The 23,327-nt window shown below is 44.7% G+C and overlaps 1 protein-coding gene across 9 annotated transcripts in view; it reads right to left on the reverse strand.

The window, feature by feature from the left end:
* The window catches only part of EEPD1 (endonuclease/exonuclease/phosphatase family domain containing 1), a 172,617-nt gene that overhangs the window by 96,163 nt on the left and 53,127 nt on the right, over positions 1–23,327 (reverse strand). For all 9 annotated transcript variants that reach the window (XR_010406425.1, XR_010406423.1, XR_010406424.1 and 6 more), the window contains exon 3: positions 4,827–4,878. Coding sequence is in view for 5 of the 9 variants with exons in the window: in XM_064575051.1 (XP_064431121.1) it covers positions 4,827–4,878 (52 nt within the window). In the remaining 4 variants the exon portion in view is untranslated. The remainder of the gene's footprint in view (positions 1–4,826; positions 4,879–23,327) is intronic.

Consider the following 23,327-nt stretch of genomic DNA (forward strand, 5'->3'; position numbering starts at 1 on the left):
AGTAATATTCTCATGGTTCCAACAGTTTTTTTAAGACAAGAAATTGGTAGAGAAACTTAGCTTTTTAATTGTATGGTTTATAGGTTATTTTTAAAATATATGACAAATGACTGACACTTGTCCAGGAAATGACTTTTTGTAGTGTTTGTAGAGAAGAAAAATTCAGAGACCTAATCCCCCCAGGGGTCCCTAACCTCCACCCCAATCTACTGCACCTGACTTAAGAGGAGCAGGGTTAGGAGAGGAGAAAACTGGAACCCTACTGAGTGTGTGAGGGTCACTGGGCACGTGCTCACCGTTCATATCTCCCCAGGAAGTGTGTTTTAATGGTGAGTAGGGCAGATGTTAGCCATAAAGGCCCCGGAATCCCAGTAAGAACCACTGGGGCAGGGAAGCAGAGAAAATAAGAGAAAACAGAGCATGAAAAAAAGAATTTTCCCCTTTTCACGATGTGATCAGGGATCCATTTAGAAAGTAAAACCCAAGTGTTTTAGGGTGGGAGGGCACCAGAGAGATCAGTTGTATGCATGAAGAAAAGGGCTTGGGCCTCCAAGGAAGGTCCCCTGCCAGGTTAGCAGCCAAACAGGGGTGAGGCTGGGAGGGGACCTCGGCTCTCCAACAACAGAGCCTCCCCAGAGCTGGCTCCGGGGCCCTGTGGAAGCCAGGAAAACCTCACCACTGTCACAGCTTAAATCCTGGGACAGGAGAAGTGAGGCAAATGGCTCGTAATTTGAAGCTTAAATACTAAGACCATATAACAATGCCTAATATTAGGGAGAAAAAGCACTAGAAATCTTAGTATATGGGAGACCCCAAAACATGGCTGCTTATCTTCAGTCTTTTCCAGTATGTTTTACATAATCTGACTATTTACTGGCCGGATTTAACCTGCAAGTACTTGGGAGGAAGATGACCCCCGAACAGCTTCCATACTGTAAGAGAAAGGCACGTGGGCAACAGATCCCTGCTCTTGGGACTGCGTCTGGAGGGGTACCAGTTCCACCGTGACTGGGTCTCAGGAGTTCAGCCATTGCAAACCCTAAAGGCAGACTGCCATTGGAAGCCCAGCTCCAAAGACAGTCAAAGAGGTTTGAGGTTTGCAGGATGTGTGTCTTAATGGAGGCCTTTCTGGCTCATTTTCTAAATGAAAGGAGGAAGCAGGAAAACTAAAGATAAAAACTGGGTTCTGACAAATAGAATGATGATGTTTGCTTCTCTTTTGGTGAAAAAAAAAAAAGAGCTTAACTGATAAAGCAAATATCTGACACCTCAGAGGTTCTCTATTAAGATGGGTGAGTCAGCAGCAGGGATGATGATCATAAATGCTATCCTCAGGACAGCTTCCTGGACCTTAGTGCACGCAACTCAACGGGTCTTGTTAGAATGCAGACTGATTCTGGGGGTCTGGGTGGAGCCTGAGATTCTGCTTTTCTTTTTTTTTTTTTTTAAAGATTTATTTATTTATTTGAGAGAGAGAGTACATGAGAGGGGGGAAGGTTAGAGGGAGAAGCAGGCTCCTCGCTGAGCAGGGAGCCCGATGCGGGACTCGATCCAGGGACTCCAGGATCATGACCTGAGCCGAAGGCAGTCGCTTAACCAACTGAGCCACCCAGGCGCCCGAGATTCTGTTTTTCTAACCAGCTTACAATGATGCTGATCTAGAGACCACACTTTGAGTAGCAAAGCTCTGCAGTTTACTAAGAACTTTTCTTGGTGGTTCTCTAACTTGTCCAGGTGCGTGAGAACCCATATATCATGAGGCTCTTTGGGAATCTACCTTATTCCAGCATTTGAACTGGGCCAGTCTTGCTGCAAAAAGTAATACGATGCCAGGTAATATACCATGTGTCCCTCAAAATGCCAATGACGACCAAGCTCATGTCAACTGGTTGCTTCTGGACTTTCCTAAAAATGTTTGCTACTTGCCTGGCATATAGAAGGCTCAACAGAGGCCTTGGTATAAATGAATGAATGAATGAATGAATGAATGAATGAATGAACAAACGAAAGAACAAACAAAAGAAGGAAGGAAGCAGGACACTAAGTGAATTTGGCTCCCAGCTGGCCTCTGTGCATATTTAGACCATCTCGTAAGTCATTCCACTTGTCACGTACAGAGATGGGGGAATAATACAAAACCATCATTGGACTTGGTGAGAATGAGGGAGGAGGGGGTGGAGGGAGGGGGGAATACCGGGGGCAGCCACTAACTTCTGGGGGTCACTGAGCGCCAGGCACAGAGTTAAGTCCTTTACATTGACTGTCTACTTCATCTTCTCAAACTTCTGTGAATTGGGGATGCTAAAGATCTGCACTTTAGAGACTGGGGAACTGAAGTACAGAGAGGGTCAGTAACCCGGGATGCCCCAGTTAGGAAAGAGGAGGCAGGCTCAGCCCACAGCGAGTCCGGACCCCGTTCTCTGCCAGCAGTTAGTACCCCCAAACTGGCTTGCCCATGCGGCTTCTCCAAATCCAATATTAACACAGCTGAAAGACCTAATCGATACTCTCCGTGTCTGTGTTCTTATTATACGGATATAGCTTAGCACATGGACGCCACGTTTATGAGCTTTGTCTGATGGTTTCTGAGGTTTTTTTTTTTTTTTTTAAATTTTATTTATTTATTTGAGAGAGAGAGAACACATGAGAGGGGATAGGGTCAGAGGACGAAGCAGACTCCCTGCCGAGCAGGGAGCCCGATGCGGGACTCGATCCCGGGACTCCAGGATCATGACCTGAGCCGAAGGCAGTCGCTTAACCAACTGAGCCACCCAGGCGCCCTGAGGTTTTTTTAATTAAGGAGTAAAACAGGGGCACCTAGGTGGCTCAGTCGTTAAGCGTCTGCCTTCGGCTCAGGTCATGATCCCAGGCTCCCGGGATCGAGTCCTGCGTAGGGCTCCCTGCTCAGCGGGGAGCCTGCTTCTCCCTCTCCTGCTCCCCCTGCTTGTGTTCTCTTTCTCGCTGTCTTTCTCTGTCAAATAAATAAATAAAATCTTTAAAAATAAATAATTAATTAATTAATTAATTAAGGAGTAAAACAAAAGAACTGTAGAGAATATTGAGAAGAAAATTGTTTTTGGAGAGGTAAATTTTTAAAGGTTTCAAAAACACACGAAGAATCTTCATATGCTCCTCCCCCGAGAAGGGCCAACTGTTGGCACTATGCCCCATTTGCTTTGTCATCTACGCATGCTCCTTCCCCCTCCGGCTCACATATACATACCCATATCTCCATTAGTTTTTTCTGACCCATTTGAGAAGAGGTTATAAACAGCATGCCCCTTTACTCCTAAACACATCAGTGTATAATTCCTAAGAATAAGTCCATTCTCTGACACATGCCAGTTACCGACGTCAGGGAAAGTTCATTTTTTTTTTTTAATTTTTTTTTTTAAGATTTTATTTATTTGAGAGAGAGAGAATGAGAGACAGAGAGCACGAGAAGGGAAGGGTCAGAGGGAGAAGCAGACCCCCTGCTGAGCAAGGAGCCCGATGTGGGACTCGATCCCGGGACTCCAGGATCATGACCTGAGCCGAAGGCAGTCACTTAACCAACTGAGCCACCCAGGCGCCCAGGGAAAGTTCATATTGATATAATACTTTCTAATCTAATCTACGATCCATATCCAACATTGTCATTAGGCCCAAGGATATCTTTTAGAGCCTCGTGCATTTTAATGGCTGGATGTGTATTAAGAATTAATACAAGTAATTAAGAATTAATATGTGTCGAGTGCTTTGGCATTTAGAAAGCCCTTCTGCTACACAAACTCAGCTGGTTCTCATGTTGCCTCTCTGAGGTCAGGCAAGCAGCAATATCCCTGTTTTACCTGGGACGAAAATGAGCCTGAAGGAATGTTAAATTCAGAGTCAGTGCTCAGCAGCCCCCTCCCTGCACATCACTGCTTGGTGCTTAAAGACTTTGCTTCAGTGCCAACCAGCAGACTGGCCACTAATCCAAACATTTAAAATCCTACAAATAAAATAATATTTCTTGAGTGTTTAAATCTATAACCACTTCCTTTTACACTAACATTATAGATTCTAATTAGCACCCATAGCTACACAGTCAGGAAGAGATAGAGCCACCCCAGGAGAGCACCTTGGTATGAGCTGGGAGGCCCAAGAGGGCCAAGACCCAAGCTCTCGGTCTTGCCTGATCTGTTTTCCAGAGCCTACCCCACCTTACACACAGAACTTGAACATATAACCCGCAAAGGATCCCCAGGTGCGTGCTTGACTTGATCACAGAAAGCTGAAACACTGGATATCTCTTCCAGAGCATAGTGAAACATTAGTTTGAGGTGGGAAGGGAGTTTCCTAATCCTCACAAATAGCCTAAAAAGGGGATCAAACTCATGAACTTGCCTGTTAAACAGAAAAAGCACTGATTTGGGAAATGGAACCATGGGGTTCAAATCTCTACTCTGCCGCTTAGCTAATTTTCCCTGGGCACGTGACCTAACTTCACTGGGCCTCCATTCTACCATCCACAAGCCCAGAGAGTAACTACCACCCACAAGCAGAAATGGAGTGAAGGGGCCAACATGGAGTCTGGTCCAGTGCCTGGTGTTGAAAGGAAAAGAAAGGTTGCCTCTGCTTTCAACGCAACCCTGAAGGAGCCGAGCAACACTGAGTTTGTAACAGGATATGAGCAATGTAGGGAGTTTGGATGAAAATTTTGCATGGTTCACTGTTAAGAACACAAAATAACAGACCCACTTTGCAGTAAGTGCTGTCTTTGGCGACAGGGAGTTGAATTTTTCCTGTGTGTGGCACTCTGCTCTAAGTTTGTGAATGTGGGGTAGTAAGAACAAAAGATTTACCTTTTCCAGGGCCTCTCTGTCAAGTAGCTCCTGCACAGCTAGAAGCTTGATGCTGTAAGAGAAAAATTGACACCGGGCTTGAAAACAAATCATTTCACGTCACCAAGCATCAGCCAATCCCTAGCCCACGAGAACAAAAGTTTGACGTGTCAGCCTGCATTTCTGCTGAGCCCCATCTAAAGTAACCTTTGCTTTGAATTGAAATGACCATTTCAGAACGATTAAAAATGTTTCTAAATCGTACAATTGACTGCATCATAGGATCTAGAAATTTCACTTCTGGGCATATACCCAGAGGAGTTGAAGATAGGACCTGGAACAGACATTTGCACACCCATGTTCACAGCGGTCAAAAGGTGGAAACAACTAAAATGTCCATCAACGGATGCAGGGGATAAACAAGATGTGGGACAAACGTACAAATGTGGAATTATTATTCAGCCTGAAGAAAAAGGAAATTCTGGCTCGTCCTACAACATAGAGGAAGCATGAAGACATGATGCTAAATGAAACAAGCCAGACACAAAAGGACAAATGCTGTCTGAGGCCACTTCTATCAAATAGCTGGCACAGTCACATTCAAAGGGACAGGAAGTAGAAGGGCGGTTGCCAGGGGCGGGGGGAGGGAAGAGGGGGGAACTGTTGTTTAGTGGGTACAGGGTTTCAGTTTGGGATGACCCAAAGTTCCGGAGATGGATGGTGGTGATGGCTGCACATCAGTGTGAATGTACTTAATGCCCCTGAGTTGTAGGCTCATAAATGGTTAAAATAGCAAATTTTATGTTATGTACATTTCACCATAAAAAATTCTAAAAATAATGATATTTGCTTCATATATTTAGAGGAATATAAAGAAGAAAACAGTTGCCCGTATTCAGTATTAATCTTCCCTTCATGTCCTTTTGATGCTAACAAGCCAATAACTAAAATCTCTGCTTATGAAGACAGCCTGCTCAGCTGTTTACCTCACAGTGACCAAGCCCTACTGTGTGTAGGTGGGCAAAGCTACACAATGACTGGGACATGCTCCCTGCCCAGGAGCTCACAGCCTCTTGGAGGCCACAGACCACAGCCAGAACACAATGCAGGGTGCCGAGTGGATGGACCCCGGCAGAGATCAAGGAAGGCTTCCTGGAGGAGGGTCTGGGCTGGCCTTGACTCAGGAGAAAGGCGACCCACAGAGGGGCAGCAGAGGCAAAGGCACCAACGGGAGAGCAGGGGTGTGGAGAGTACACAACCCGCCAGTTTCCAGTTTAGGGGCCAGAGCCCGGACTGTAGCCAGCAACTGAGATGAGAATTCAGAAGTGGATGTGGGTTTTACAAGGAAAATATCCTCCCCCTCAGGACATGCCGCTCTTCAAGTGTTTGTGGACACAAGGCTGGATTCATCTGCACATGGGAGGAAGCACGGTCCTCACGAGAGCTCGCTGACACATGGGAGGAAGCACGAGAGCTCGCTGAGATTGTTTAGGAAGCAGGTCAGCCGTTGATGGTGTGTGATGTTCTCTCCCCACTGAACCAATCTGTTTATGGTCACTGGACACCGCGTTCTCTACCTCCGACCAACCTGCATGGTTCTCTGGAGCAGAAATGTCCCCACCCCCCACCTGATGAGCCTCCCTCCAAAGGGGTTATTGCTCACGATAAGGTTCACCTTAACTTACAGATTTCTTCATAATCTCTCCATACAACCAAGCAAGCACATCCAACCGAATGCAATGGCTTACATAAGAGCAACTCGAGGAAGTACAATAACAGTTTTAAAGCTTACGAGACACTACCATCACCACTAACAATTCGGCAACTATCGGAGCCAGAAGACAGGACTCTGGGCATGCCCTCTGCTCCAACCACACTGACTCTCCTTCATCTCTCGGACATTGGTTTTGTTGTTCGTCTGGCTTGGGTCCTGCCCAAGATCTTTACAACACTGACCCTGGCATACTGTGTCATTCCAGGCCAAATGTGAACGCCACGTCCTCCAAGCAGCATTCTCCGGACACGGAGGTCAAGCAGCGTCCCTGATCATCACACTATTTTCTTCAGTGCACTTGCTAGTCCCCTAAAGCATTGATTTGTTGGGGTGCTGTTGTCTGTCCCTTCCAAAAAGCAAGGAAGCTCCCTGTGGCAGGGGGCTTGAGGGTCTTCTCACCATTCCATTTGCAGGGTCTGTAACTGGCGCATGGAAAGTAGTCAAGGAACATTTACTGACCGACTAGCGGGGCCCAGTCAGTATTACAGCTAATGCAATCTAGCTTGGCTCACTGGCCGGGCCTCAGTTTCTCCCTCTGAAAAAGAATGCCTCCAACGAGATGATTGTGTGTGTTTTCCCTCAGTGACACACACTGCATGCATCTGTGCACATGCCTGCCATTAATGGGACGTGCCTGGTGGCCGGTCAACACTCCTGGCTACTCCTCAGTACATTCTGATTCCCCACGAATCTAAATTCCAGGCCACCGATTTGGATGGCAACTTAGGTGCTCAGTTAGGGGTTTCCAGGTGGAGCTTGAGTTTCAGAAGCTTAAACTGCTTCTGATATAACCACTGGAAAATAGTTCCACCAGGAGAAATTTTTCAGCAGTCTCTCATTCCTGCCCCTGTCCATGGCCTTGAAGTCCGATTCAGGATTGGATATCAGACATCAACCGATTAGAGGAAAGGTTTAAACACTGTTGAGATCGTCAACTCTTTTCCTCCCTGCTTGCAAAGATATTACACGCAAGCCACTGTAGAACGTGAGCCAAAAACCGACCAGTTTCGGGCTCTAAGGGAAAATGAAATGAAGACATTAATTGACTCTCATTTAAGTCAAAGCCTGAAGGATGCTGTTCCCTGCTCTGACTTTCCTCTTGAATGGGGACGTGGTGTGCCTAGTGCCACTCTCCAGTCCTCTCCACCTCTTCCCATGCATGAACTTTGCCCCCATGTAACTTAGACACAGCTTCAGAATCCTTCTCAACACTCCAGTGAGACCCAACCAATCTACTCAAGGGGGCACATGACATTAAACTGATTTGTCAGTTTTTTTGCTCTAAAACCAATGCCAAAGAGTATTAACATATGGAAGGGTCAGAAAAAAAGAGGGGCATTCCCACACTACTCAAATGCAGCAATGCGAGACGAAATTGCTTTAGGGGCAGGGGGAGAAAAGATGGGAAGATGAAAAGACACTCAAATCTATATGGCTGGAGTTTCAAAATGGAAATAATGCATGGTAATAAGAAGTTACTGCCCCAGCTGCTTGTAATGTTGGATTTCTTCAGGGAGCTGTGGGGTTTTTCTTCCTCCTTAGAGCTATAATCTTTAAGCGTCTAGGAGATGTTTCTTGTTATATAACTACCCTAATGTTATTTCTTCCCTTATTAGAAACGCTCCAAGTTCGGAGTATTTATTTCAGTACTTATGCTATCAGGTTCTTCTAATCTGATACTGATAGTCCCTGGGACAAAATGTCACTCATATGAGAAGGAGCAACACACCCCTTCACCAAATCATCCAGTTGACACCTCTCATTTCTTGCCCTCATCTCTGTGTCAGTTTTGCTCCTCCTTCCCTCACTCCCTTCCTCCTCCTCTCCCTCCTTCCCTTCCTCCCTCTGTCCTTTTGCTAATTCCACAAATGTATACTGAATGCCTCCCATATTTCAGAAACTGCCAGGCCTCAGGGTGACTGAGATGAACACACACTGTCCCTGCCCTCCCAGAGGCTAGGATTCTGCTTGGGCCCGTGCCCGGGGAGGTGTGCCCCTGAGACCCTTCTGGGTTCTGTGGCCTGGCAGAGCTGGACTAAAGACGGCATATCTTTATGGTGGCCTGGGGCTTGGTCACCATCCTCTGAAAACAGCAGAGCTTCCATCAGACAGAAGTCTCAATGACAAGCAATTTCTTTTTCAGCACTCAACTGAGAACAGAGGCAAATAACACAAAAGCAGCTGGTAGGGGTGATTTACTTAGAAAAATGACACCTTTAAGGACAAGTTCTGAAGTCGAAGTGGACAACACTTGGCTACGTAGACTGAGGATGCATGCAATTAATGTTTGCTTAACTAAGCTACAAGGAGGTGAGCTAGTTGAGGGCAGAGGTCTTATTCCGCTGGATAGAGCCTGGTAGAGCGAGGTCTATCAAGGAAGTAGAGGTGGCGATGGGGAAAGGGCCAGGCAGACACTGAAAGCAGGGAAGAAAAGCAGCGAAGTTGAAGAGACAGAAGCTGGAGGCCCACCCCCCTGCAGTCTGGGGTGGCTCAGAGCTGCAGACTGAACCTTAATGGCCCCTGAAAAGGCAGAAAAGAGGCAGATAAGATAAGAGGAAGATGGGTGTATGGGTGCTGCAAAAACACTTAGAGGCCAAACTCCCAGCTATGCAGAAACTCATGTGACCCACACAGATGATAGCCTAAAGGAGCACCGGAGTCAAGATTCTGAGGATTCTGGCACTGAGTTGCCCCTGCACTTATGAAGTGACACATTATGGTGCATGAGACATAGCAGCACTCGGTAAGTGCATAAAGGATGTGTATATAACATGGCAGAGCCATCCATTCACTGCACAGATAAAATATTTACAGGTTATGCATTATGCACCAGGCACTACTGGGCACTGGGGATACAGTGATGAGCAAACACAGCCTCTGCCTTCAAACTTCTGAGTCTAATGGAGGAACCAGGTACATACATCAGCCATGGGATGTACTCTCAAGAGGCAAACACAGGGTGCCATGAGGCTCTTTGGAAGGTCTTACACAAAGCTGGCAGGCTCCCTGGGAAGTGACTCCTAGGCTGACGCCTACGGGCTTGCAAGGAAGAGAGACTGAGTGGGAGGAAAAGCATGAGCAAAGGAACCAGGGGGGTAGAATGAACATGACACCCGCCCGCCCGCCCTGAAGCTAAACACAGACCAGGGACCACAGGCGTGTCTGGAGGGGGCGGGTAGGTACTGAAGGATTATTCTGCAGAAACAAGTGGGGCCAGGCCTGCTTAGAGGGTTTGTTAAGCCATATGAGGGAGTTTGAACTGTATCTTGAGGGTAAGGAGTAGCTAGTGATAAGTTAGGGTAGTGGTGTCATCGAAAGCCCAAGATACAGAAGATGGCCAATAGACATATAAAACGGCTTGGTGTGAATGTGGGGTGGGGTAGGAGTGGGGGACAAGAGTGGAGTCAGCGTGATCCGAGCTCTGCACCCAGCATACCAGCCCAAACTATCTCCAGGCCTGGGAACTAGGCAAGTGAGGGAGGGGTTTCCACCTGCATCCTCAGCGGATAAGATCTGAATCTCCTCAAGAGCAGCAGAGACCTGGCAGAGGGGACACGGCAGACAGCCTTCCAGCAAGGGACAGGGCGCCCAAGAGCAGAATTTGGAGAGAAGATAGAATCACAGGCAGCAGCCACAGGCGACAATGGCTATCCGTACGTCCCCATGCAGGACATGGGGCCACCCAGGACATTTCACAAAAGTCGAATTCAGAAACTAGGTCAACCCACTTGTCTGGATGCTTCTCCTTTCTCTTTGAAGGAAAGCTCCACATTAACTTCCCCTGAACAAAGGAAGGAAGAGTTCCTTCTTGATCAACAAATTTTAGAAGATGCCATGGATGTTAAATATAGACTTGTTTTCCCTGAGGCTATATTTTCTTCACCATTAGCTCGGGGCTGGGAAAACACAGCAGACATCAGCCTCCAGATGTTAGTGAGCACGCACACCTCAGAGAGAAGGCAGGCTCCCAGGGAAGGCACTGCTTTTCTCAGACGTGTCCTCTTCAGCATCTCATCCCATTGTTGCCAAACACACGCTCACCATCTCATCCTTCCTTCCCAAAGCCAAGTGCTGAACTACAACATCAGCACCAGAACAATCTGCATGGAATTTAGCTTGGGTGGCTGTTCTTGGCAGGTTAGAGAAAACTAGTGTGCCAAACAGTGGGCAGGAAACTTCTCTTGATGACAGTCCCATGGTTTTTGTTCTATTCAGGTTTTCAACTGCTTGAATCAATTACGGTAATTTCCATTTCTTAGAAATTTCTTAGAAAATTGCCCAATCCATTCAGATTTTCAAAGTTTGAGCACAGAATGGTACTAGTGATCACTTTTAACTTAAAAGCAACCTCTGCTTCTGTGGTTATGTCCTCTTCCTCGTTCTTTAGTGTGTGTAGATATTTTTTCTCATTTAAAAAAATTAGATTTGTGAGAAATCAGTCTACTCTGCTGGTCCTCTGAAAAAATTAGGTCCAGGATTTATCAAGTCTACCATTTTTTTTTTTCTAATTAAGCAGGTCAACATTTACCTTAATTCCATTCTCCAAGTTCCCATTGTTTTCTTTAGAGATTTACCTTCTTGAGTCAGGTTTCTTATATATATAAGCCATGAATAAAAATTCATTTTCTATGTAAATATTCGTCCTTGTTTCAAATTTCATTATGTAGCCTTCTTGTTACCTACCACCAAGTCTGAAGCTGCTATTTTGGTCTCTTATTGGAGTCCACAGTTCTTTGAGGGTTTTTTTAAAGATTTTATTTATTTATTTGACAGAGAGAGAACAAGAGAGGGAACACAAGCAGGGGGAGTGGGAGAGGGAGAAGCAGGCTTCCCGCGGAGCAGGGAGCCCGATGCAGGGCTCAATCCCAGGAGCCCGGGATCATGACCCGAGCCAAAGGCAGACGCTTAACGACTGGGCCACCCAGGCACCCCAGTCCACAGTTCTTTGGATTGTATTTTTCTATCTCTAAGTAATTGGGTTTTAAATTGCATAGTTTTGCATTTTCTATGATTCTAATGTACTGAAGTTAAAGGAAGTACCCTGTGCATTTCCTGCTTTTTAAAATCTATTCATAGTCTTTTTTGGTCTATTTTATGATGCTTTTCTATTTCCCAGGGTTTGGGTAGTTCTAGAACTTTTTTTTTCTTTTCTTTTCTTTTTTGATCTCCCAGTGTGTACCTTTAAGTTTTCACAATAGTATAGGGGGATTAGGGGAGGGCTCTGCCGTCAGTCGGCCTGGGTTCAAGCTGTCCCACCTACTGGTTGCCGGATCTTAAGAACTTTAAGAATAGCAGGTGGGAGGCAGGGAAGGGATCTGGCATCCACCCCTGTGACCTTGACCATACATGACACAGGGGAAGTACTTAGCACTTTGTTTAGCTCAGAGTAAACCACTGTCAACGGTGGATATTGGTACTAATATTATTCAGGGCCTTTCTTAACTATTAACACTTCTCTAAAAATCAGAATAAAGAAAGCAACAAATTTTTGTTCTACCAACCTATTTCCAGGACAAGCAGCACACTTTATCTTCCCTTCCCTTTTTGATCTCCATTAACAATACCTTACAGTTTAGATCCAGAGTACAGTCCCATTGTTGTTGCTCCATTCTATGGCTGGTCTTAAGGACAATCTCTGACACTCCTGTTTGCTTGATTACCAAACTTAACATAACACATTGCTAGTTCTACTGATTCCAGGGCTTGTGCTACCTCTTCTCCTTCTTTTTTTTTAGAGAGAGAAAGGTGGGGAGGGGCAGAGGGAGAGGAAGACTCTCCAGCAGACTCCCCGCTGAGCATGGAGCCCAACGTGGGGCTCTATCTCATGACCCAAGCAGAAACCAAGAGTCAGATGATTAACCGACTGAGCCACCCAGGGGCCCCTGTGCTACCTCTTCTTGAGCAATATTTTGTCTTATCTTTTGAACTTCTACAACATATCTTTAAAATAAGCTTTAAAGTAAGGAGCACGTTCATATGTTTTCCCAAGCCCTTACATGTTCGAGAATGTCTTTCTGATTGGCCTAATACACAAAAGACAACTCAGCTGAGTGTGAAATTGCTGGTTACAAGATAACCCCCAAAACTTCAGAGTTGGCTTGCCAACTTACTTGCTAATCAGAAGAATTTTTAATGTGTCAGATTTCCAGACCCCACCTAGGGAGGAGTGATACAGGGCCTAGGAACATATCTGAATTAAAGACAAGACAGCACAAAACTCCCAGGTGTTCTAATCTTCCAACAGCTTCTATAGACATAGACTCTGTTAAAGAGAACAAGCCTAAAGTCAACCTGATTTTTGTTATTCTTTTCTCTGCTTGGATTCTCATGCATTTTCCCCCCTTTTGTCCTTGTTATTCTCTATGTTTCCCAGGCTATGCCCAGATGTGGGCCTCTTTTTGCTGATAGCATTCAGAACATGGTGAGCGAGTACCTTATACTCAGACCCAATCTCTCCACAGCTCAGGGAGGTAGCTGATGCCGGAGCACTGATCCCAGTAATCACCAACACCAATAATCTGAAGAGGGACTGTCTGTTCTGTCTTCCACATCTATAACCTTGTCTCTTATTTTTCTCTTTCTTCCTTGTATTTTCCAGAACCATTTCTCAAGGTTGGTTTTTTTCTTCCCCTCTACTCACATCACTGATTGGATTTCCCATAGCATTTGTGCTAGTTTTCTGGGGCTGCTCTCACAAATTATCACAAAATTGGCGACTTAACCCAACACATATTCATTCTCTCACCGTTCTGGAGGCCAGAAATCTCCAATCAATATTACTGAGCAGAAATCAAGGTGTTGGGACCATCCCACTCCATCTGCAGGCTCTAGAGGGGAATGTGATCGAGCCCCACGTTTGGCTCCATGCTCAGCAGGGAGTCTCCTGGAGATTCTTTCTCTCCCTCTGCCCCTCCCCCCCTTCTCTCTCTCTTTGCCTCTTCCAGCTGCCAGTGGCTGCCAGCATCCCGCATCATGTCTCCGTCTCCGGGATCACAGCGCCTTCTCTTCTAGCAAATCTCGCCCTACTTGTCTCATAAGGACACCTGGGATTGCACTTAGGACAATTCAGTATAGCCTCCCCATCTTTCCAGGTCCTTAGCTTAATCACATCTGCTACGTCTTTTTTTTTTTGCCATATAAGGTCATAATGTTTACAAGTTCTAGGGATTAGACTACCGATATCTTTTCAGGGCCATTTTTCAGCCTACCACATATTAATACTCTTTATACTCCTGCTAATTTGGGTTTTAGTTCTGTTGCGGAATTCTGTTTCCTCAAAACCTTTCCTAATTCACTGCATCTCTTTTTACAATTTTATTTCTGTTGCCTTTTCCTACCAACCCGTTCTTTCCTTATGTTTTTCTGTCCCTGTTCCAGAGAGGCCATGTCTTTTTGTAGTATGCAGAGGATGCCACACATTTTCCCCACATCCTCTTTTACTACCTGCTATAGATGATTTTCTGGGTCTTCAGAAGCTGCTGCTTTTACTTTATTCTGCAGGATTTTCCACAAAGTCTTTTATTTTTGTTTTATTCATCTTAAATAAGAAAAGGTTTGTCCTGACCCATGGTTGATTTTCAACAGACATTATGAGCAGACTGACAATGGTTCTGTTTTCTGCTCACCTACCTAAAGGATGGATCTTCTTCTCAGACCTGCTATGGGAGGGGACTGGCTGAGGGCACAGCTCCCGGCCAACTTAGAACCTTTGCTCTAGTGAGGTTCACCTCCTCCTCAGAGGCTCTCAATCAACTCAAGAGAGAATGCATCCTGTCTCCCAACATGCGCAGCTGCCAGGGCACCCCACTTGTAGCACTTTGCTTTTGGGGAGGAGATTTACTAGAATGCACTGAAATCATGCCAGTTTCCCCCTATTTCCCATCTGGTTATAGTCTGATGTTTTTTTCTCTACTTGGCAATGGGGAAAAAACCCAAAGAGACGGCCCTATGAGGAAGGGCCCACATCCGAGGCTAGTAGCTGAGGATAAAAAAGAAAGACTAACCAGCTAAAGGCTAGTAGCTGAAGCTAGTAGCTAAGGATAGAAAAGAAAACTAACCAGCTGGAATTTGCTTTGAGTGCATGAGTCAGGAATGAATGATGAAAAGGGTGTAAATTGCTTTCTCCCTGTTTTTCAGGCAGGGGTTGAAGGGGGTGGTGGTGAGGTGAGGTCTCCTCCTGGTGGCCCTCTGTGTCATGAGCAACACCCCGGGTAGGCTCCCCGAACCCTGTGCTGTCCGCCTCATCACTGTCACCTGTTGACACCTCCAAGCTTCCACCATTTGTCATTTCTTCTCCGTTTTTGCTGGCCTGCGAGGTTTTGTTATTTTTCTGCCTCATCGTGGGTATCTGAGCCAAACCTTCCAGAGATGGGGTCTCTGAAGGGCAGGGTAATGTTCGGTCTCTTGTTTTTAGCGACTGGCTTGTTCAATAAATGGAAAGACTGGCTCCTCCTCAAACTTCAGGGCTCTTCATCCTCCACGTGGGGAATAGTATCCACAAGGGAATCCACTTCCCTCCATTCGATCTGACCCTTCAGGGCTCCCAGGGCGTCAGGCCTCAGGGCTGCTGAGCACCTGGCAGGGTGCCCACAGGGTAGAATCAGGATGGGACCTTCAAGAAATCACTTCAAGCACAAACCAGGGGCATGACCAGAAGTGAGGAAGCCTGATTTTCACTGAAAACAGCTGAAGATGGTCAGACCCAAGACTGGACAAGCTAACGGTGGAAGTGAGGTTGGCTCCCAACTAGAGACGAGGAATCACTTTCCCACACCTGCACTTTTTTTCTCAGCAGCAAACTGCCTACTTCATGCCACTTTCTAAAAGGCTGAAACATTTAACCTAATCTAAGGTCTGGGGCCCCACAGGAAAGCCCATTAGAAAGTTAATAGCCTGGTTTAACTGCAGGAGATAAAGCTCCAGTCCACTGGGCAATTTTATTCATGGGGAATTTGGAAGAAAAGATACAGGAACAGACTGAAATGCAGACAGAACCAATGAACAGGAGAAAGAGGATGCCATTAACGGAATGTCTTCCAGAAGTCAGGTACTGCGCTAAGCCTTTCTGACATTATTTTACTTACACCTCAAAGTTTCTCCTCGTAGACACAGCTGTAACAAACTGCAGATTCCAAAGCTAAAGAGTATTCAGGGACTGATTCGGTGATTTGTATGCTACAATATTTGTTTTTCTTCCTCCTGGCTTTGCGATATTTTACTCTCTGCTGAAGAGTCAAGGATATCAACTCCTATTTTTCAGCTTCAGAGAGATTAAGTGTCTTGTGAAAAATCCACACAAGGGCAAGGAATTGCACCCAGGTCTGTATGATTTAAAAGCGCAAGCCACTTTTTACTCATGCAACAAATATTCCCTGAGCACCTACTATGTGCCAGGCATATGGCACCAGAGATAGAGCAATGAACAAAACAAAATCTTGACTCTCATGAAGCTTCCATTCTGAAGAGGGGTAGGGAGCAATGGTCTGCTAGCATCTGTTTAACCACCAGCCCTAGGGAAGTGGGGACGGGGGAGCTGTAGCATTTGCCAATTTCCATGGTGGAAATACTCCCATGATGGCCCATTTCAAGCCACCAACTTGATGTGACTAAACACAGAGATGGGAAGAGACGTGCCACTTCACACCAGCTCCAACACACCACTGGTGAGGAGGGATCTGCAACAAACAATATTTCTATTAATTACAAATTGAATATATAATAAATTATACAATTATGTAATGTGCCCAGTGGTGATGAATTTGTAAAAATTAAAGCAGAGTAAAGGAGTAGTAAGTGGCCAGGGTGCTGTGAGGAAGTTAGGAACGCTTATCCCATGACATGACATTGGATCAGAGACTGGATTTTCCCATCTGTAAAATCAGGATAATGATTCTAACTATTTAAAAGGGTCATCATAAGGATTCGATGAAATGGCACTTATTGTAGAATATTACCTTCTAGTATATAGTAGGTGCTCTGTAAGTGATAGCTATTAATATTTATCTGAATTGATATAGAGATGGCCGGGTACACAATTCTCATCTTCCTTAGAACTGGGTGAATAATTAAATAAGATAATAATTAAATAAGAATATAAAGCTTTTATTCCTAAAAATCTGGTATTCTAGTCACTTAAACAAGTTCTAAATGATTGACCAACAACCTAGAAATGTTGCTATACACCTGGAGTTGCTAAGATCATAATGCCAGGCCTTCTAACACTGACGTTAGAACTTGCAGTGTCCCTATTATTATTTTTTTAATAATATGATTAAATTCTTTAATAGTTAGCACTTTAATTCCAGATCAATCCACGCCACTCTCCCTCAAAGATGTACAAAGAATGCTATAACTCTTCTGGATGAGTATACCACATAATTTTGTTCTCTTTCATCCTCTAAACTAAAACAAAAAGATAACGCAGATAAATAGGCAAAACATCTACTACAGAATTGGTTCTTAAACTCATTCAGAGCTGTGCCATTCATACAGAATGCAAGTCTCTTCACAGAAAGGTAAAGACTAGAACTCCCTCAAAGATAAAACTGCATAAAATGTTGAAAAGAAATTAAGTATCAAGTTATTTTAAATTGAAGGGTGAAGCTCTTCCATCAAACAGAAAAATTATCAACTACTTTTATTATTTCTTTAAGAATTGAGATATGATCTCACTGATATGAGAAATTTGAGAAACAAGACAGAGGATCATAGGGGAAGGGAGGGAAAAATGAAACAAGATGAAACCAGAGAGGGAGACAAACCTTAAGGACTCTTAATCTCAGGAAACAAACTGAGGGTTGCTGGAGGGGAGGGGGGTGGGAGGGATGGGATGGCTGGGTGATGGACATTGGGGAAGGTATGTGCTATGGTGAGTGCTGTGAATTGTGTAAGACTGATGAATCACAGACCTGTACCCCTGAAACAAATAATACATTATATGTTAATTAAAAAAAAGAATTGAGGTAGAGCTAGAGGTTCATTATCAGGGCAGAGGATTAAAGGAGAAGGAAAAAAACTTCTTCTCAGCCTGCCATCTGCAATGCACAGAGCCAGATGCCCCACAAACGTCTCCATTTTGCTGCCCATCACAAAGACCCAGTGTCATTAGTGCTGCTTTAGAGAGGACAACAGAGGGGCTACGCTGCATAGCAAGAGCGAAGCCATCATTCAAACCCAGGGCTCAGGGCCCTGACTGGCACCTCTTGATTTCATTCCAAATTCCCACCCTGGTGTCACATCCAACTGGTTAATGATGGAGCTTTAGAATTTGGATAAGGTTCTTGTTGGTCACTCCAAGTGGTTATGATGAGATGCAGGCCCAGATGTCCCTAAACCAAGGGGGCTCTCAAACTGGTACTGTCCCTTCTCTAATCCAAGGAAACTGGGGACTTCTTGGAACTCATAGCTTTCTCCTTAATTTTTTCAACACACTTTCACCCAAGAAGAGCTATCTGCCCAATACGAATCAGAAAATGCTGCAGATATTTTCTGAAGATAATTTTTCCTTCAGGAAGAAATATTTTTCACCACACTCCTTCCCAGTTGGCCTTTCCTAAACCCTCTTTGGTTGCTCCTTGTCTTTCATTGGGGGAGGTAAAGGAAATAACCAAATCAAGTATGTTTTTGTATGTACTGTGGGGACAGTGTCCCCATCCTGCATGACCTCACCTGAAAAGGGGTAAAGATTACAGCTTGACCCTGTTCCCCACTACATCTCCACTTTCCTATGGTCTTCCCCTAGCAGTTCCTTCAGAACTACATGGGATGTACTTCGAGGGGTGATCCTGTCTTTTCTTTCTGTCTCCCCTTTCCATCCACAAAGCTTCCTTCCAACATTTTAATCTTTTGCATTATATGTATTTCCTTATGTGCATCCAATCCTGTGAGAATGGAAGTAAGCAACACACACACACACACACACACACACACACACTTTTGTTTTTTAAATGAGTGCTGGCCAGCTATCATGTCAATAATTACGGGTTTGGGCATTTTATTTGGTCCCCACCCTTTTTGTGCTTTGGGGACTCATGGGGGATTCCTTGTTACCTAGTTTTTTCTGTAAATGTCCACAAGTTTAGGTTTTGCCAACTCATTGCTCTTTTTGCTCCGGATATTTTCATTATGAAAATTTTCAAACCTTCAGGAAAATTCAGAGAACTCTGCAGTAAACACACACCTACCACCCACATTCTATAATCATTAGCATTTCACACTATTTGTTTTATCACACATCCGTTCTACCCACCCACCTACCCATCTTTTTCTTTTCTTTTTTTTTTTTTGTTTAAAGCTTTTCAAAGTAAGCTGCAGCCCAGTGATTTGTCTCGTATTTCACACAAAGGCTGTCTTCAAAGTAATTCCTCTCATTCTCAACTGAACCACTCCCTGCAGACTCCTAGACTCCAGTGTGAGAGCCCACCCTGGAGCTCTACTGAAGAGCCACCAGTATGAATGCTTGTCCTCCAGGCCTTTCTCAAGGTTCTCCCGGAAGCCTTCATTAGCCAAAGCCCCTCTTCACCTGGACTAACTCGCCATTCTTCCCCTCCAGCTTCAACTCTTCTACCTTTTAATGTCTCCATCAAGCCACCACGAAATGGATATTTCTAAAGCTCAACTTTACATGTGATCACATATTTTCAGCCGAGAAAAGAGTGATATTTTCACACAGTACTCAGTGTAAATGATTCCTCCAAGCACACTTCAAAACCAAATGAGCCTGGCTCTTCTTGTGGCCCCTTCAGCCCACTGCCCACGTCTTAGTCACCCCCAGCGTGCCATGGATGCCCAAGGAGGCTTATTGCTGCTGCTTTCAACTATGCCCTGGGCCCCTTCTTAAGAACTCAGTGACTGGGAAAGAAAGAGTGGTTAACTGAATGTGTAAGAGAAAAAAATTTCCACTTTCAAGAACATACTGGAAATGAGAAAGTTATCTAACACAATGCAGGGTCTGTGATTCCCACTTAATGCTCCAGCCAAAATTTTTCATCTGGCTTCAATGTTGACCTTTCACCTCTTAGCTAGGCTTCTCTTCCTTTTAGACCAGACAAAATTCACTCCTGGGTTTTGTCAGAAGGAACGGCCTCATTAATCAGCTTAAAAAGCAAACATTCGTTTCTCTTTATAATGCAAACCAGCCAGTAAGATTCTCTGGGCAGGGAGTTGTTTAAAGCAGCAATTATGAGGGCATATTTCACAGGAATCTTTTATTTTTTTTATTTTTAAAGAAGTCATTTGGAAAGCACATATTTATTTGAGAAAATTTAGAAAATACAGAAACAGAGAGAGACAGACAGAGAAAAGAAACATTGACCATAATCCTGCCACCCAGGAATTATCATCAATAACTTCATCTATATCATTTTAGACTTGAAAAAGAAGAATATATGCATTTCGTAAAATCGGAATTATATTGTACATGCTGTTTCTATTACTTTTAAGTTACCATTATGTTATAAACTATTGTCATTATTAATTGGCACGATTCCATGTCATTAAGTATTATTTGATGTAATTTTATTTTTTTTTTTAAAGATCTTATTTGTCAGAGAGAGAGAGAGAGAGCACAAGCAGGGGGAGGGGCAGAGGGAGAAACAGGCTCCCCGCTGAGCAGGGAGCCCGATGTGGGCCTCGATCCCAGGACCCTGGGATCATGACCTGAGCTGAAGGAAGACACTTAAGCGACTGGGCCACCCAGGCGCCCCTATTTGATGTAATTTTAATGGAGATAAATAAAGAGATATAAATATAGATATATGCTATATATATATATATTTTTAGATTTTATTTATTTATTTGAGAGAGAGAGAGAATGAGAGAGAGCGAGCACATGAGAGGGGGGAGGGTCAGAGGGAGAAGCAGACTCCCTGCTGAGCAGGGAGCCCGATGCGGGACTCGATCCTGGGACTCCAGGATCATGACCTGAGCCGAAGGCAGTCACTTAACCAACTGAGCCACCCAGGCACCCAATACATGCTATATTTAATAATCTTTGTTGGACATCAAATCTATGACAGGGAGCAGAAGAGGCTGCCCCACAGTGTGCCACTTTGGACCGCGGATTGTTTTGAGCTAAAGGCAATCAAGACTCAGCAGATTCAAGAAAATCTTTTTATCTCTCCCTTAACTACCATAAACAATTTAGATACGGAGCCTGGCCCAGAAAGAGAGCTATTACCAGAGATAACTTTCTATGTGAATGACCCATCGATATGGCAGAGCAAACAGCTAATTATCAAACATCTGCTCTCGTCCTGCATCTACTGTACTGTAAATCACCCTCCTCCCCTTTGAAGCCCCAGGCCCTTTGCCCATTCCTTAGCTCAGGACTGCATATAAGCCTCAACCACCCGACTTGCCCTTGGGTATCGTATTTTTATGAGGCTCTCAGAGGTATGAAATTAAAAATTTGTTTTTCTCCTATTAATCCATCTTATGTCAATTTAATTATTAGATCAGCCAAAGAACCTAGAAGGGTAGAATAAAAATTTTTCCACCCCAGCAGTTGTTTCAAACTTTTTACTATTCTAACTATCACTTTGGTGAACAATTCTGAACATACTACTTTCTGTATAACTTTAACTGTTTCCAACAATAAATTTTCAGGAGGTCAAGGACTATGTGTATTTTTAAGATTTCAAATAACCTTTGCAAAACTGTTTTGCAGACTTAGACTTCCACTAGCAGTGGTATGATCTGCTTCCTTGCCCTGTATAATTTATATAAAAACTCCCTAATCCAATAGGTGGAAAAGGTCTAATTAAGTTGTTTAAATTTACAATTATTTGACCACCAGAGAAACTGAACATTTTAATTCTTCTTTCATCAGAGCCAGTGAGTGATGGCAAGGGAGGGGAGCAGTCCCAGGGAAATCTCTTCCGGCACCTACGAGTCACACTGGAAGGCCTGGAGTAGGCTGCAGGGGGTGGCGCGCTGGAGCTCAGCAGCCCTGTGCAGGGTAATCAATGAACAATAGAACCTCTGTACCTTAGTGGAAGTTCTCAAACCATTTCTCTCCTGCCTCTCCTTTCTTAATTGGATATATTTCTCTGGAGACACCAGAACAGTATGTACAGGGCTTTTAAATTCCCCCAAATTCTTCATAAATAAGTACTATCAATATTTTGCCCAAAAAGGTTTTGTATGGGGGCCACCAGCTAGAAGAAGTATGATTGAAGCCTACTTACTTCAGAGAGAGTAAAAAAAGGGTATTTTGAAAGATTTCCTTGTTGGCTCCAAGTCATCTGGGTAAACTAGAACCAGAACTGAGGACTCCCATCTTCCCTATGGTTTGGGCAGCAAAAGGTGTAGCTATACAACTGTGCAAAATACAGAAGAATTTAGTTAGATTGGATACAAGTCTGCAGTCTACAGGGAGGCCCAGAAGTTTCTCCAGAAGGGAATAGGGAGCTCCCAAGTGACATCACCAGCACTTGCCTGCTGGCCTCCCACCCAGGAATAAACCCAATGTCAGGGGATGGTGCCAACCACAGCTCCCAGGATCTAACCACAACACTGCACTCAACAGTGCAGAACAGACTGGAACACAAATCCCAGGCACCAAGGCTTCCAAAATATCACATCTACAGGCTTTCAAAAGGATAGTGAGCATCCCATTGCAGGGACAAATGGTCACCTACTCTTTGCCGAGAGCCTTGGTCACCTGTAAAACTTCACCCCCTGGTTTCTAGAGTCAGCTTCAGATGGGTGGGGATCTGGCTGGTCTCTGGATATCTGTCCCTCCAAATTATGAAAGAAGAAAACTCCCTCGATCTCTCTAGCAATTAACATTTGTTGCTGGGTGTCCATACTGTGAGCTGCAGCTAAGAAGTTAAGTCCCTTAAAGGTAATAGCAGCAGCTACCACTGCCAAGCTTTCATCTCCAGGGAACCCCAAGGTGCGTGAGGAGCTTGGTGTCCCAGTGGGGTGCCGAGTCACAGTGAGGACAGCGGCTGGTGGACTGTGCAGTCAGGCCCAGAGAGCTGCCTGGATCCCCACAGAAACTGCTGGCCCTGTAATATGGAAGGAGCCTCTGCAAGACAGGGGCCTTGAATTCCAAAGTGGGTTTTAAGTTGACAACTTCAAAAGCTCTTCCAGGAAGCAGGCAGGAAGAAAAGAGACATCCCTGCTCTTGGAGAATCCTGCCTAAGTGTCAGTGGAGTGAGTTAGTTTCCAAGAACCACTGGCTTGTATTTTGGAGTTAGGACAGTGGCTCTCGAGCTGTAGTGTTAAAATGGACCGCTGGCCCCCACCCTAGAGTCTTCTATGTAAGTAGGTCTGAGATGGGGCCTGAGAATTTACAGTTCCGACAAGTTCCCAGGACAGGCAGGTGCCGCCAGACTGGGAACCATACTGAATTAGAATATGAATTTGAATGAGAATATGATAACTAAGGATGCCACTTTCATGAAGGTTTCAACACACACAACTTTACAAGGCACATGTCTAAGATTTCCTTAACCGGACTTGGTGAGGAGGGCTCTCTGGGGAGACTCTAGGTGGCTTGGTGAAGGTTCAAGATGGGACTACAACTTTTGTTTCTCAAACAGGGCATCTATTTCCTGTGGACACTCAGTTTGAAAAATCAGATGTCACAGAGTACTCAACCCAGCCGATCTTGAGCCACGACGTCCGGTTTACTCCATGGCCTCCTCTTTCTTATGTGTCTATTCCATCCCCTTTACTATCCTTGCCCCTCAGAAGAGCTTCTATTCCTCTTGTCCAAGACCAACTCGCCCACCTGTGCTCCT

This window comes from Mirounga angustirostris, unplaced genomic scaffold, assembly GCF_029215605.1.
Source record: "Mirounga angustirostris isolate CCGP_5_RB_7025 unplaced genomic scaffold, mMirAng1.0.hap1 SCAF_12, whole genome shotgun sequence".
Taxonomy (NCBI): domain Eukaryota; kingdom Metazoa; phylum Chordata; class Mammalia; order Carnivora; family Phocidae; genus Mirounga; species Mirounga angustirostris.